Consider the following 15,563-nt stretch of genomic DNA (forward strand, 5'->3'; position numbering starts at 1 on the left):
CCCTGATCTAGTTTTCTGGTTTCTCTTGTTTCCAGAGCTGTACCTGAAGCTGCAGGACGTCTCCCACCGGTTCTCTCGTCCCTGCATCATCTAGTTTTCTTGTTTTATTGTTTCCAGAGCTGTACCTGAAGCTGCAGGACGTCTCCCACCGGTTCTCTCGTCCCTGCATCATCTAGTTTTCTTGTTTCTCTTGTTTCCAGAGCTGTACCTGAAGCTGCAGGACGTCTCCCACCGGTTCCTCCGTCCCTGCATCATCTAGTTTTCTTGTTTTATTGTTTCCAGAGCTGTACCTGAAGCTGCAGGACGTCTCCCACCGGTTCTCTCGTCCCTGCATCATCTAGTTTTCTTGTTTTATTGTTTCCAGAGCTGTACCTGAAGCTGCAGGACGTCTCCCACCGGTTCTCTCGTCCCTGCATCATCTAGTTTTCTTGTTTTATTGTTTCCAGAGCTGTACCTGAAGCTGCAGGACGTCTCCCACCGGTTCTCTCGTCCCTGCATCATCTAGTTTTCTTGTTTCTCTTGTTTCCAGAGCTGTACCTGAAGCTGCAGGACGTCTCCCACCGGTTCCTCCGTCCCTGCATCATCTAGTTTTCTTGTTTTCTTGTTTCCAGAGCTGTACCTGAAGCTGCAGGACGTCTCCCACCGGTTCCTCCGTCCCTGCATCATCTAGTTTTCTTGTTTCTCTTGTTTCCAGAGCTGTACCTGAAGCTGCAGGACGTCTCCCACCGGTTCCTCCGTCCCTGCATCATCTAGTTTTCTTGTTTTATTGTTTCCAGAGCTGTACCTGAAGCTGCAGGACGTCTCCCACCGGTTCTCTCGTCCCTGCATCATCTAGTTTTCTTGTTTTATTGTTTCCAGAGCTGTACCTGAAGCTGCAGGACGTCTCCCACCGGTTCTCTCGTCCCTGCATCATCTAGTTTTCTTGTTTCTCTTGTTTCCAGAGCTGTACCTGAAGCTGCAGGACGTCTCCCACCGGTTCTCTCGTCCCTGCATCATCTAGTTTTCTTGTTTTATTGTTTCCAGAGCTGTACCTGAAGCTGCAGGACGTCTCCCACCGGTTCTCTCGTCCCTGCATCATCTAGTTTTCTTGTTTCTCTTGTTTCCAGAGCTGTACCTGAAGCTGCAGGACGTCTCCCACCGGTTCTCTCGTCCCTGCATCATGGACGTGAAGCTCGGCCAGCAGAGCTACGACCCGTACGCGTCTCAGGAGAAGCGGGAGCAGCAGATCCGGAAGTATCCGCTCATGGAGGAGATCGGATTCCTCATCCTCGGCATGAGGGTGAGTCCAGAACCCGCCGTCGTCATGGATACCATAAACTCTGTTAGGGATTAGTTTGTAACCGTCAATATTTTCTTGTATTTTACCTGTTTTATATTCTAACGTCACACTTAAAAGTAACTCCACTTCTCTGTCACTCCAAACCAAAGACTCTGGTTCATCTTGGAAGTAACTGGAAGTTACTCGTGTCATTTGTTGATGTTTTTTTCCAGGATTCTGATTGGCTAGCATGACTTTATCTTCTCGTTACACTGCCCCCTGTAGGTTTGGCTGCTCATAGCACCTTAACAGTATTTATGCAGGTTCCTGGAAATGATGGGATTTTTATAAACGTAGAGGGGGAAATATCTGTTTTTGAGAAAAAAGTCGAAATTTTGAGAAAAAAGATAAAATTTTGAGAAAAAAAGTCGAGAAAAAAGTTGAAATTTTAGTCAAGAAAAAAGTCGAAATTTTGAGAAAGAAGTCAAGAAAAAGTCGAAACTTTGAGAAAAAAGTCAAGAAAAAGTCGAAACTTTGAGAAAAAATACGAGAAAAGTCGAAATTTTGAGAAAAAAGTCGAAATTTGAGAAAAAAAATCGAGAAAAAGTCGAAATTTTGAGAAAAAGTTGAGAAAAGTCGAAACTTTGAAAAATACGAGAAAAAAGTCAAAATTTTGAGAAAAAAAGAGATTTTGAGAAAAAAGTTGAGAAAAAATAAAAAAAGGCTTTATCTTCTCGTTACACTGCCCCCTGTAGGTTTGGCTGCTCATAGCACCTTAACAGTATTTATGCAGGTTCCTGGAAATGACGGGATTTTTCAAAACGTAGAGGGGGAAATATCCGTTTTTGAGAAAAAAGTCGAAATTTTGAGAAAAAAGATTAAATTTTGAGAAAAAAAGTCGAGAAAAAAGTTGAAATTTTAGTCAAGAAAAAAGTCGAAATTTTGAGAAAGAAGTCAAGAAAAAGTCGAAACTTCGAGAAAAAATACGAGAAAAGTCGAAATTTTGAGAAAAAAGTCGAAATTTGAGAAAAAAAATCGAGAAAAAGTCGAAATTTTGAGAAAAAGTCGAAATATTGAGAAAAAGTTGAGAAAAGTCGAAACTTTGAAAAATACGAGAAAAAAGTCAAAATTTTGAGAAAAAAAGAGATTTTGAGAAAAAAGTTGAGAAAAAATAAAAAAAGGCTTTATCTTCTCGTTACACTGCCCCCTGTAGGTTTGGCTGCTCATAGCACCTTAACAGATATTTATGCAGGTTCCTGGAAATGACGGGATTTTTCAAAACGTAGAGGGGGAAATATCCGTTTTTGAGAAATTTTGAGAAAAAAGTCGAAATTTTGAGAAAAAAAGTCGAGAAAAAAGTTGAAATTTTAGTCAAGAAAAAAGTCGAAATTTTGAGAAAGAAGTCAATAAAAAGTCGAAACTTTGAGGAAAAAGTCGAAACTTTGAGAAAAAAGTCGAAACTTTGAGAAAAAATACCAGAAAAGTCGAAATTTTGAGAAAAAAGTCGAAATTTGAGAAAAAAAATCGAGAAAAAGTCGAAATATTGAGAAAAAGTTGAGAAAAGTCGAAACTTTGAAAAATACGAGAAAAAAGTCAAAATTTTGAGGAAAAAGTCAAAATTTTGAGAAAAAAAGAGATTTTGAGAAAAAAGTTGAGAAAAAATAAAAAAAGGCTTTATCTTTTCGTTACACTGCCCCCTGTAGGTTTGGCTGCTCATAGCACCTTAACAGCTATTTATGCAGGTTCCTGGAAATGATGGGATTTTACAAAACGTAGAGGGGGAAATATCCGTTTTTGAGAAATTTTGAGAAAAAAGTCGAAATTTTGAGAAAAAAAGTCGAGAAAAAAGTTGAAATTTTAGTCAAGAAAAAAGTCGAAATTTTGAGAAAGAAGTCAATAAAAAGTCGAAACTTTGAGGAAAAAGTCGAAACTTTGAGAAAAAAGTCGAAACTTTGAGAAAAAATACGAGAAAAGTCGAAATTTTGAGAAAAAAGTCGAAATTTGAGAAAAAAAATCGAGAAAAAGTCGAAATATTGAGAAAAAGTTGAGAAAAGTCGAAACTTTGAAAAATACGAGAAAAAAGTCAAAATTTTGAGGAAAAAGTCAAAATTTTGAGAAAAAAAGAGATTTTGAGAAAAAAGTTGAGAAAAAATAAAAAAAGGCTTTATCTTTTCGTTACACTGCCCCCTGTAGGTTTGGCTGCTCATAGCACCTTAACAGCTATTTATGCAGGTTCCTGGAAATGATGGGATTTTACAAAACAGAGGGAGAAACATCCGTTTTTGTAAATACCCGGCTACGTGGAAACGTGGCCTAAGACACCGGAGTTACAGGAGGTACAGGAGACTCCAGAAAAAGAATCATGAAGAGACGGGGAAGTTTAGCGTGGGAGCATTTTGAATTGAATTGAAAAATAACGAATGTCGCTGCAAACACTGCGACGCCGTGTATAAATACAACACGTCCACAACTCAAATGATGTTCCATTTGAACAACGTACACGCGACCTGCTAACGTCGGTGACGGAGCATCCTGCTCGCAGGCTAGCATCACCGCAACGTTAGCGTTAGCTTAACATGCTCATCTTTATCAACCAAAAACCAGCAGGCTGCTGTTAATTTGATTTACTGTTAGAAGTGAACATCACAGCTGTGAATAAGTTACTTTTGTTAAGTATTTTCCCTCACTCTCGGTCTTTCTCGGTTCCGTTTCTTTAGGAATAGTTTTAAGTTATATTTTGGCAGAACCTGTCAGTCCTAAGTATTATTATATTTTTGATTGAGCGTTTAATGTGGGTGTGTTTTGGGATTTTTTTTATTTTGGAACAAAAGAGCGTCAGTTGTGTTTTCGGGCGCCGGTTCTGCTGCAACTTGAACTGCCAATTTATCAGCCCAAAGAGTTGGACTGTTGTTAAAATAAATATTTTATTGAGGAACAACACAGTGTATTTTGTAATATGAAAATCCTAATGATTAATCGATAATTGATCGTTAATTTCCCTGATCGTCGATGAAGGAAATTCCATCGAATGCCCATCCAAACCCAACCGTTCATGTGGCGTCATCTCAAGTTATCGGATTGTTCTGGCACTTTGTGCTGAGCGTTGTCCCTTCGAGATGGTAATAAACGCTTCACCATCGGTTATCCGACTGAATAATAAACATTTGGCATAATTTAGAATATTTCCCTGACTCTGTCGGATTCGGATTAATAAATTGCTGATCTGTTAGGGCTGGGCGATTTTGGACAAAAATAAAATCCTGATTTTTTTTTTTTTTTTTTTTTTTTTTTTTTTTTTTTTTTTCTCTGAAAACCCGATTTTTTTATTTCGATTTCGATTTTTTTGGTAAAACTACAAAAGACAATGGAATAAATTGTTTTAAATATTTTATCTTTATTTTTAAAGAAAAATAGCAAACAAATGTCCCTATTGGGAATGAAGTGCAATTGAAAGATATTGTAAATGCTCTTTGAGTTTAGTAAAGTGACATTTACAATTTTCTTGACCAAACAAAGACTAGACGAGCTCTGTCTGTAATGCAGCTGCAAAAAAGGAAAATCGAGTTTCCGATTTTCCTTTTTTTAACATCGATTGTGATTAATAAATCCGATTTAGATTTAAAATCGATTAATCGCACAGCCCTATGATCTGTATGAGTCTTGAGGTTTACTGGAGGACGGTGGGAGACGTTTCCAGTCGTCCTGCATGTGTTTCCATGTCCAGATCCGTCCAGCGATGCAGACGCTACAAACACCGAGGATCTGTGATTGTTAACGTTCCGTAAACACACTCAAAGTTTCCACCAGGTTGAGTTTATCTCCGTCTTTAGACGGTTCCACCGGGACACAAACCTAAACACAAACCCAAACAGATCCGGGACGTGTTTGTCCAAACGTATCCTGGCGAGACGAGCAGAAACTCTGGGGGACGAGATTGAGATCGGCTACTGGAACAGATAAGAGCCGTCGCTAACGGGTTTTACCAACGCTGAGCAGCAGAGTTCAGGCAGCTCTAGACCCCTGGTACCCCGGGTCTGGCTGGAACAGATGAGAGCCGTCGCTAACGGGGTTTTACTAACGCTGAGACCAGCAGAGTTAAGGCTCTAGACCCCTGGAACCCCTGGTACCCCGGGGTCGCTAACGGGGTTTTACCAACGCTGAGACCAGCAGAGTTAAGGCACTAGACCCCTGGTACCCCTGGAACCCCTGGTACCCCGGGTACCTCTGGTACCCCGGGTCTGGCTGGAACAGATAAGAGCTGTCACTAATGGGGTTTTACTAACGCTGAGACCACCAGAGTTAAAGCAGCTCTAGAGCCCTGGTACCCCGTGTGTGGAGGACCGACAAAAACCAGCGCCTGAATCCAAAGACCGGCGCCTGAATCCATGTAAAGTTCAAAATACTTCATTAATCTGCAAAGGAACATTAACTGTTGCAGGAGTCGTGACTTAGGTCTCTTCAGAGAGTCAATAGAGCCATTGCTGCAAATAAAAGAAACGCTGCAAACAAAAATAAACGCCACTGCAAATAAAATAAACGCTGCAAATAAAATAAAAAAACAACGCAAATAAAAAAGCCACAACGGAAGTGAATTACCGGGGACTATTTTTGCTGATGCACCGGTGTTTTTATGGCCAAACACATGACACGTAGCGACGTTGAACACTAACCTTTTCACTTATTTTCTCGTTCGTTGTTCTTCTTATTCCTCGCTCTTCTTATTTCTTCCTTTTCACTTACGTCCTCTTCGTCTTCTTCTTCTCCTCTCACGTAAAAAACATCAGTTCATCAGCAAAAATAGTCCCCGGTAATTCACTTCCGTTGTGGCTTTTTTATTTGCGGCATTTATTTTATTTGCAGCGGGGTTTCTTTATATTTGCAGCGTTTCTTTTATTTGCAGCGTTTCTTTTATTTGCAGCGTTTCTTTATATTTGCAGCGTTTCTTTATATTTGCAGCGTTTATTTTATTTGCAGTGTTTATTTTATTTGCAGCGTTTCTTTTATTTGCAGCGTTTCTTTATATTTGCAGCGTTTCTTTATATTTGCAGCGTTTATTTTATTTGCAGTGTTTATTTTATTTGCAGCGTTTCTTTTATTTGCAGCGTTTCTTTATATTTGCAGCGTTTCTTTATATTTGCAGCGTTTATTTTATTTGCAGTGTTTATTTTATTTGCAGCGTTTCTTTTTGTTTGCAGCATTTATTTTATTTGCAAAGCGTTTATTTTATTTGCAGTGGCGTTGGTTTTTATTTGCAGCGTTTCTTTAATTTTCAGCAATGGCGTGTCTCGGCCACCGTACCGTAGAGGTCTGGAGGGATTTCCCCCCAAAATAACAAAATAAAAGTTAGCATAAATGAAGAAGTACGTAATCAAATGATTTAAAAATAATTATTTAAAACGATAATACATAATTAACAATAAACTAAACCAAACTAACAAAATGAATAAAACTAGGAACTACAGTCAAAATGGTTCAAAGTTGGTTTCACACTGAATCTAAATATTCCAAACTGCATTTATCAAATGTGTTTGAGCAGAATGTTTGAGTTTCCACTTGTGCTACAAAATCTGTTTTCATATACAGGACTGAAAATTTAAATATTGTGATAAAGTTCTTTATTTTCTGTAATGCAATTTAAAAAAAAAAAAAAAAAAAAAAATGTCACATTCTGGATTCATTACAAATCAACTGAAATATTGCAAGCCTTTTATTATTTTAATATTGCTGATTATGGTTTACAGTTTAAGATTCCCAGAATATTCTAATTTTTTGAGATAGGATATTTGAGTTTTCTTAAGCTGTAAATCCTGATCAGCAATATTAAAATAATAAAAGGCTTGCAATATTTCAGTTGATTTGTAATGAATCCAGAATGTATGACATTTTAGTTTTTGTAATTGCATTACAGAAAATAAAGAACTTTATCACAATATTCTAATTTTCTGAGACAGTCCTGTATGTTAACTTTCTTTAAGTTAAATTCATGCTTTAACTCGTTTAATTTTAAAAAGCAGGACCAGAATTCCCCTGAACAGGTTTTTAGCTTGTTCACTTATTTAGTTTTGTGTCTGCATGAGGGAACAGATTACAGGAAAGACGGGACAAACTAATCTGACAGAAAGGAAGAGACTCATTAAGCTAAAATATTATCAGGTTTTTCCATTACAAACTGAAATTACCGTGTTTTTAGTTTCCACTGCGGCTAAATTACCGTTTTGGTCCCCGAGGAATCTTATCAGCCGCGGTTTCTCCCGTCTCTCCGGTTTACAACTGTAGCAGTAAAACCTGCTGGTGGTCTGTTACGTCTGTTACCAAACTGTTACGAAACGCGTTGCGTAACGGGCGTGTTTTGTTGTGCAACATGTTTATCACGCAACATTTGTCTCTGCAACATTTGTCTCTGCAACATTTGTCTCTGCAACATTTGTCTCTGCAACATTTGTCTCTGCAACATTTGTCTCTGCAACATTTGTCTCTGCAACATTTGTCTCTGCAACATTTGTCTCTGCAACATTTGTCTCTGCAACATTTGTCTCTGCAACATTTGTCTCTGCAACAGTCGACGGTTCCAGCGTCTTATCAGTTCCTTTGAGTCTCCGACTGCAGACACAATAAAATAAAACTGCTGGAGAATCCACTCAAATGTTAGGAATCGATTTAAATTCTTAAGATTCAGAATCGATTATCAAGATTTGATTCCGATATTGATTTGGGTTAGTGTTATTAAAAACGTTTTTTCAGCTGTTGCATGAATGATTTTTTTTTTAAAACAAAAGTTTATTGAAAATATACAAACTCTCAAAGAGGATAATGGACAAATATCATCATCATACAAAAAAATAAAATAAATTGAATTCATATTGCAATATGCAATAGGAAAATGAAAATAAAAAATGAAAGAATTAAAAGGTGCCTATATAACAAAGTAGATTAAGCTTTTAAATTCACATAATGGAGCATAGAAAAGGAGATGAATTATTAAATTAGAATAACAAATAACGAGCAAAGTCTAGACTTATTTTACTTGCATTTTTGTTTTCTATTCTTTTGAGACATGTGAAAAAAATCTTAAAAAGGTTAATAAAACCCCGGAAGGAAGGAGGGTTTACAATTTCTCCATTTGGCACAATGAATATGGTACAATAACAAAATTATATTAATAATATCAGAAACAGAAAATTTCAAATCATCCATGAAGAAAATAATGTTGCATGAATGATATGACTGTAGTTCTGCAACATATTAATACTAGTATTATATTGAGATTCAACAGCAAGTATTGCAGCTAATGATGCTGTAAGGACCAATCAGCTCCCAGAATGCTGATGGAACTGTGTATGTATATATATATATATATATATACAGGGCTGCACATAATTATTTTGGTCTGGTGCTCAGAGGAGCCCCTGGATATGTGACTTGGGGCTCCAAAAACGCGGTGACCCGTCTCGCCGGATCAATAAAAGAGGGATGCAGGAATAAGTTATAGGCAAAACGATATTTATTCACTTATAAAGATGAATTAACAAATTATGGTGCGTGTTAGTCTGTAGAGTCAGTATAAAAGCATATTCTGCACCTAGGGTTGCCAACTTTCAGAAATAGAAATAAAGGACGCCCCGATTTCAGCAGCGCAGGAGCCAAAAAAAAGCCCCAAAACTTCTAAACTGCATAAAAATGTTTATTTTATATGAAAAAACGTGTTCTTTAATAGCATTGAACTTGCATGAGTGTACAGACAGCCAACCATATAGCAGCTGAAATATCCTCCTATGCTACGTATGTCCATATCAGCCAAGGTGTAGAATAGTGCTTCAGGTGAAGAATATGGTGTAAAAGTTAATTTATTTCAATAATTCAACTAGAATATGGTGTAAAAGTTAATTTATTTCAATAATTCAACTAGAATATGGTGTAAAAGTTAATTTATTTCAATAATTCAACTAGAATATGGTGTAAAAGTTAATTTATTTCAATAATTCAACTAGAATATGGTGTAAAAGTTAATTTATTTCAATAATTCAACTAGAATATGGGGTAAAAGTTAATTTATTTCAATAATTCAACTAGAATATGGTGTAAAAGTTAATTTATTTCAATAATTCAACTAGAATATGGTGTAAAAGTTAATTTATTTCAATAATTCAACTAGAATATGGTGTAAAAGTAAATTTATTTCAATAATTCAACTAGAATATGGTGTAAAAGTTAACTTATTTCAATAATTAAACTTAAAAGGTGAAACTAATATATTACCTAGTCTTATTACATGCAAAGCAAGATATAAACCTTTTATTTGTTATAATTTTGATGATGGAATTGTTTATTGATTTCATAAAATATTCTCTGATTTATTTTTTATTTGGGGTTTTCATAAACTGTGAGCCATAATCAGAGACAGCGTCTTGCTGCTGCAGGAAACTGCTGCCACAGTGACGGACACTGGCTGATTTATGGTTCCGCGTTGCACCAACGCAGAGCTTACGGGGTAGGCGGGATTGGCGTCTCTTTGTAGTTGGTGGTGGTGGAACGCCAAAATAATTACTTAATGGCGCTTGCTTCTTGGACATTTTGACGAGACGTGTCGGGGTTTGTTCAGTAAAGCTGATCCTTACCTCTCTCCTGCCCAACGAGCATGGAGGGGGAGTAAGGACGCGCTGTGATTGGCCAGTACCAACCTTGAGTGGCAGTTCTGGGGAAAAGCTCTCCCAATAGATGTTTTAATATTAGTATTCTGGTCTGGCCACAACCAATAATATGAGCCCCAGCTGTTGGTACGCAAAAGCGCTTCGCAGCACAAGATTGACAGCGCACTGTGGATTTTGACGGCGCATGCGCTCTGGGGGTCACTTATGTGCAGACCTGAATATGTGTGTGTGTGTGTGTGTGTGTGTGTGTGTGTGTGTGTATGTATATATATATATATATATATATACACACATACATACATATTCATTCAATTCAATTTTATTTATATAGCGTCTAATACAACAAAAGTTGTCTCTAGACGCTTTCCAGAGACCCAGAACATAAACCCCTGAGCAGTTATTACATAAACAATGGCAGGTAAAAACTCCCCCTAGTGGGAGAAAAACCTTTAGCCAAACGTTACCCTGCCCCCCTCACTCCCACGCTGCAGGATCCGGTGTTTTGCATTCAGAGATGCTCTTCACCACCGGCAGAGGATGCTGCACCATGTACAAAAGAGAAGAAAAGGGGGGGCAGCACAAGAAACTACAGGAGCGACTCTGGCACACTAGAGTTTACACTACCTAGAGATTTACCAACACCAGCTAGAGGTTTACTAAACACTAACTATAGGCTTTACTAAACAGAAAGGTTTTAAGTTTAGTTTTAAAGGTGGAGGTGGTGTCAGCCTCCTTAACCCAGATTGGAAGTTGGTTCCATAGTAATGGTGCCTGATAGCAGAACGCCCGCCCTCCAAATCTACATTTAGATACTCTAGGAACTACGAGTAAACCTGCACTCTGAGAGCGGAGAGCTCTGACAGGAACATAAGGCACTATCAGGTCTAATAATAATGCGAAGCTAAGCCGTTTTGGGCTTTATATGCAAGTAATAAAATTTTAAATTGGATTCTAAATTTTACGGGTAACCAATGGAGATATATATATATATATATATATATATATATATATATATATATATATATATATATATATATATATATATATATATATATATATATATATATATATATATATATATATATATATATATATATATATATATATATATACATACACAGAGGAAACAGACGAATGAAATCAGTTTCAGTTTTTAACTTTCTTGGTTTTACTGAAACTAGTAGTAGCAGTATAATAGTTGGTGGTGGTAGTAGTAGTAGTAATATTTGTTGTTGTTAGTAATTGTATCAGTAGTATTCGTAGTAGTTGTCCTAGTAATAATAATAATAATAATAAGCTTTATTTGTATAGCACCTTTCCAAACACAGTTACAAGGTGCTTTTACAAAGCAGAATTAAAAGGCAGAATCCAATAAAATGACAAAAATATAAAAACAGAGCATAGAAATACAATAAAACATTAAAAAATAATAACATTGGATATTATAGAGTACATTATTAGATGTTAAGTAAAAGCACATTTAAAAAAGTGTGTTTTTAAAAGAGATTTAAAAATGGACAGAGATGTGGCTCGCCTGATCTCCTCCGGCAGGTCATTCCAGAGCGACGGGGCCCTGATAGCAAAGGCCCGGTCGCCCTTAGTTTTTAGTCGAGATCTTGGAATCTTTAATAGGGACCCGCCGGAGGATCTCAGGCTACACCTTGGCTCGTATGGGACTAAGCAGTCTTTGATGTACTCAGGGGCCAGTCCCATCCGGGCCTTAAAAGTGATCATTAAAATCTTAAAATCAATTCTAAAACGCACAGGTAGCCAGTGTAATGAAGCTAAAATCGGGGTTATGTGTACTCTTTTATTTGAATTTGTGAGGAGTCTGGCAGCAGCATTTTGGATAAGCTGAAGTCTGGAGAGATTATGTTTACTTAGGCAGGTGTAGAGTGAGTTACAGTAATCTAAACGGGATGTGATGAATGCATGAATGACAATTTCCAGGTTCTTGGGAGACAGAAAGGACCGGATTTTGGAGATTCTGCGTAGTTGAATGAAACAAGACTGGACAGTTGCTTTAACATGCTGATTAAAGTTGAGATTACTGTCGAAGATGATACCAAGATTTCTGCAGCTGGGGGTAATACTGGTGGAGAATAAGCCAAGTTGTGGTGAGATGTGATTGTGTGTGGTGTCTGGGCCTATGATAATGACTTCGGATTTGTCCGGGTTCAATTGAAGGAAGTTATTAGACAGCCAGATTTGTACTTCATTTAGGCATACTTTGAGAGTGTGTAGTTGATGGTTGATGGTAGGGTCGAAAGAGAAATAAAGCTGTGTGTCATCTGCGTAAAAATGGAAACTAATATTGTGTCTGCGGATTATGTGACCTAGAGGTAACATGTAGAGTGAGAAGAGCAGCGGGCCAAGGACTGACCCCTGAGGTACTCCACAAGACAGAGATGCTGTGGAAGATCTGCAGTCACCAATAGCAACATTAAAAGTCCTATTGTGGAGATATGAGTAAAACCAGTCTAAAACAATGCCAGAGACGCCAACCCAGTTATTGAGACGTTCCAATAAAATCAGGTGATCTACGGTATCAAAAGCTGCAGTGAGATCTAAAAGGATTAAAATAGATGAATGGCCAGAGTCAGCTGCTAAAAGGAGATCATTGAGCACTTTGAGGAGTGCAGTCTCTGTGCTATGGCCCGTTCTAAAGCCAGACTGGAATTTTTCAAATAGGCCATTTCCGGTCATAAATGAGATCACCTGTTCTGCAACAATTTTTTCTAAAACCTTGGCCAGGAATGGAAGTTTGGAAATGGGACGGAAGTTGTTCAGGATGGTGGGGTCTAATGAGGATTTTTTGAGCAGTGGTTGTACTAATGCAGTCTTGAAGTGGTCTGGGACTATGCCTGATGAGAGGGAGGAGTTGATTATGGTTAAAATAGAAGGACAGACTAAGTGCAGGACTTCTTTAAGGAAGCGGGTGGGGATGATATCGAGAGGACAGGATGTGGGCTTCATGTTGGAGATGATTTTGCCAAGATGTTCTATTGAGACAGGGTGAAACAAATTTAAAGAGCACAACAGATTAACAGGTGGTTCGAGTGTTACAAGAGGCAGTGGGGTGATTTGATTTCTTATTACACTGATTTTGTTAAAAAAGAAAGATAAAAATTTCTCGCATGTCTCCGTAGACGGCTCAATCACAGTGGGCGGGGTATCTGTAGCACGGCTGATAATATTAAAAAGCACTCTGGTATTATGCTGGTTTTTCTCAATAATATCCCCAAAATAGTTTGCTCGAGCATTTTTAATTTTCAAATTAAAATCTTTCATTAAGACTTTTAGACTGTCAAAGTGGACAGTTAATCGTGTGGCCTTCCATTTCCGTTCAGCTTGACGGCAGATTCTCTTTAATGAGCGAATTTCCTCATTTATCCAGGGTTGAGAGGTGTTTTTAAGCTTTTTGGTTTTAAAAGGTGCAACTCTGTCTAGGATGTTTGAGCAGGTGCTGTTAAAACCATTTAAAATATCGTTAGTGTTCATTAAAGAGCAAATTTGGAACTCAGAGGAAGCAAATTCTTGACAGAATATGGAGGCAGAGGTTGAATTAAAAATGCGGGAGCGTGTCTGACTTTCATGTTGGGTTGAGGTAATGGGCAGGGCAGTGTTAAATAAAATACAATTATGATCAGTAACCCCAACATCAACACAGAGCGTGTTGTTTACAGTAATTCCAGTATATAAAACAAGATCTAATGTGTGGCCCTTGATGTGAGTAGGACCAGTAGGAGCCAGAGACAAAGTAAAAGATTCCACCAGATTTAAAAACTCATTTGCTAAAAAATTCTCAGGGCAACAAATATGCACATTAAAATCACCTACAATTAGAATATTATCAAATTTAGGGATAGCAATTGACAATAATTCTGAGAATTCTGTGATAAAACCGGTTGTAGATTTAGGTGGTCTATAAATAAGAATAAAGAGGGTCCGTGTGCTACCTGAAACAGTGAAACAGAGGGATTCAAAGGTAGTAAAAGACCCAAACGTGGTGCTACAACATTTAAAACAGTTCTTATAAACAACAGCTAGACCACCCCCCCGGCCGGTTAATCTAGGTTGATTCAGGTAAGAGTAGCCAGGGGGACTCGTTTCAATTAAAGGAGCTATGTTATCCTTGGTCAGCCATGATTCAGTGATTAGAAAAAAATCAAGATCATGGCTGACAATAAAATCATTACATAAAAATGATTTATTGGAGAGGGATCTGACATTAAGAAGACCAAGTTTACTGTTAAAAGCAGTGGGATGTACAGTATCTGGAATTGGTGTACACTTGACTGATATGAGATTACCATTGACATTTGATTTGTTTTTATTCTTAAAATCTAATTTAGCCTTTGGCAGTCTGGGTTGGTTATTGATGAGCACAGGAATCATAGAAGGCCTATCAGGGATAGGGACCTGCAGGGAAGTATGTCAGACGGATAGAAGTAGTTGTAGTAGTAATATGAAAATCGATTTAGAATCGGAAAATCAATTTTTTTTCAACACAGGCCTTCTACAACGATATTGTTGGATATTATATGTGTAGTCGTTTTTCTGGAAATCTCAGTCTCAGTAAACCAGCGCTCAGTGAGCAGCTTTGGCTGGACCGACCGGACATTCTGGCGGGAAACATCTCTGATCTGTAATCGTTTGTTTGGATAGAGAATAAACTCATTAGTAGATAGAGTTTAGACTCGTTAGTCTCCAGGATCTTCCTGATTGGAGGTTAATTTGAGAAACGACTTCAAACAGACGTGTTTGGGGGTCGGTGTCTCAGGATGATTGTCTTTGGCAGGTCGTTGTTACACGTTTACGATGTAAACCTGACCGTGTGCCGTCTGTTTTCCAGGTGTACGACGTTGGTCTGTTTTCCAGGTGTATAACGTCGGTCTGTTTTCCAGGTGTACGACGTTGGTCTGTTTTCCAGGTGTATAACGTCGGTCTGTTTCCAGGTGTATAACGTTGGTCTGTTTTCCAGGTGTATAACGTTGGTCTGTTTTCCAGGTGTATAACGTTGGTCTGTTTTCCAGGTGTACGACGTTCGCGGCGGCACCTTCGACTCGTACGACCAACACTACGGAAGAGGACTGGTGAAGGAGACGGTTAAAGACGGTACGTTTCCTTTTCTGTCTCGTTGTGTAAAAGTCGGCAGCTGCTTTATAAGGTACATCTGTTCTGCCTGCCAATCAATCAATCAATCAATCAATCAATCAAGTGGCGGCAGCTTTTGGAGGTTGGCCAGTCCGGTTTGAGATGAAAACATCAGTAGGTAAAATACCCAGTTCATAAAGCCGAAAGTACGCAGAAGAATCTCCAAGCGATCAATACATGAAGTTCCACCTAAGAAAAGACGCCTGTCAGCTGACGGTAAAGTCTCCAAAAACTTCAGACTGGAAGATCGGAACGCCTACCTAAGTAGCCGAAGGCGCCGGGAAGTGAAGTAGCCGAAGGCGCCGGGAAGTGAAGTAGCCGAAGGCGCCGGGAAGTCGAGCTTCTCCAAAGGCGCCGGGAAGTCGAGCGTCGTCTCCAAAGATGCCGGGAAGTAAAGCGTCGTCTCCAAAGGCGCCGGGAAGTAAAGCGTCGTCTCCAAAGGCGCCGGGAAGTAAAGCGTCGTCTCCAAAGATGCCGGGAAGTAAAGCGTCGTCTCCAAA

The 15,563-nt window shown here is 38.4% G+C and overlaps 1 protein-coding gene across 1 annotated transcript in view; it reads left to right on the forward strand.

The window, feature by feature from the left end:
* Positions 1–15,563, forward strand: part of LOC133419847 (inositol polyphosphate multikinase-like) — a 45,617-nt gene that overhangs the window by 24,264 nt on the left and 5,790 nt on the right. Inside the window, exons 4-5 of the mRNA XM_061709309.1 lie at positions 1,107–1,279; positions 14,943–15,024. Coding sequence (XP_061565293.1) covers positions 1,107–1,279; positions 14,943–15,024 — 255 coding nt within the window. The remainder of the gene's footprint in view (positions 1–1,106; positions 1,280–14,942; positions 15,025–15,563) is intronic.

This window comes from Cololabis saira, chromosome 19 (genome assembly GCF_033807715.1).
Source record: "Cololabis saira isolate AMF1-May2022 chromosome 19, fColSai1.1, whole genome shotgun sequence".
NCBI classification, from domain to species: domain Eukaryota; kingdom Metazoa; phylum Chordata; class Actinopteri; order Beloniformes; family Belonidae; genus Cololabis; species Cololabis saira.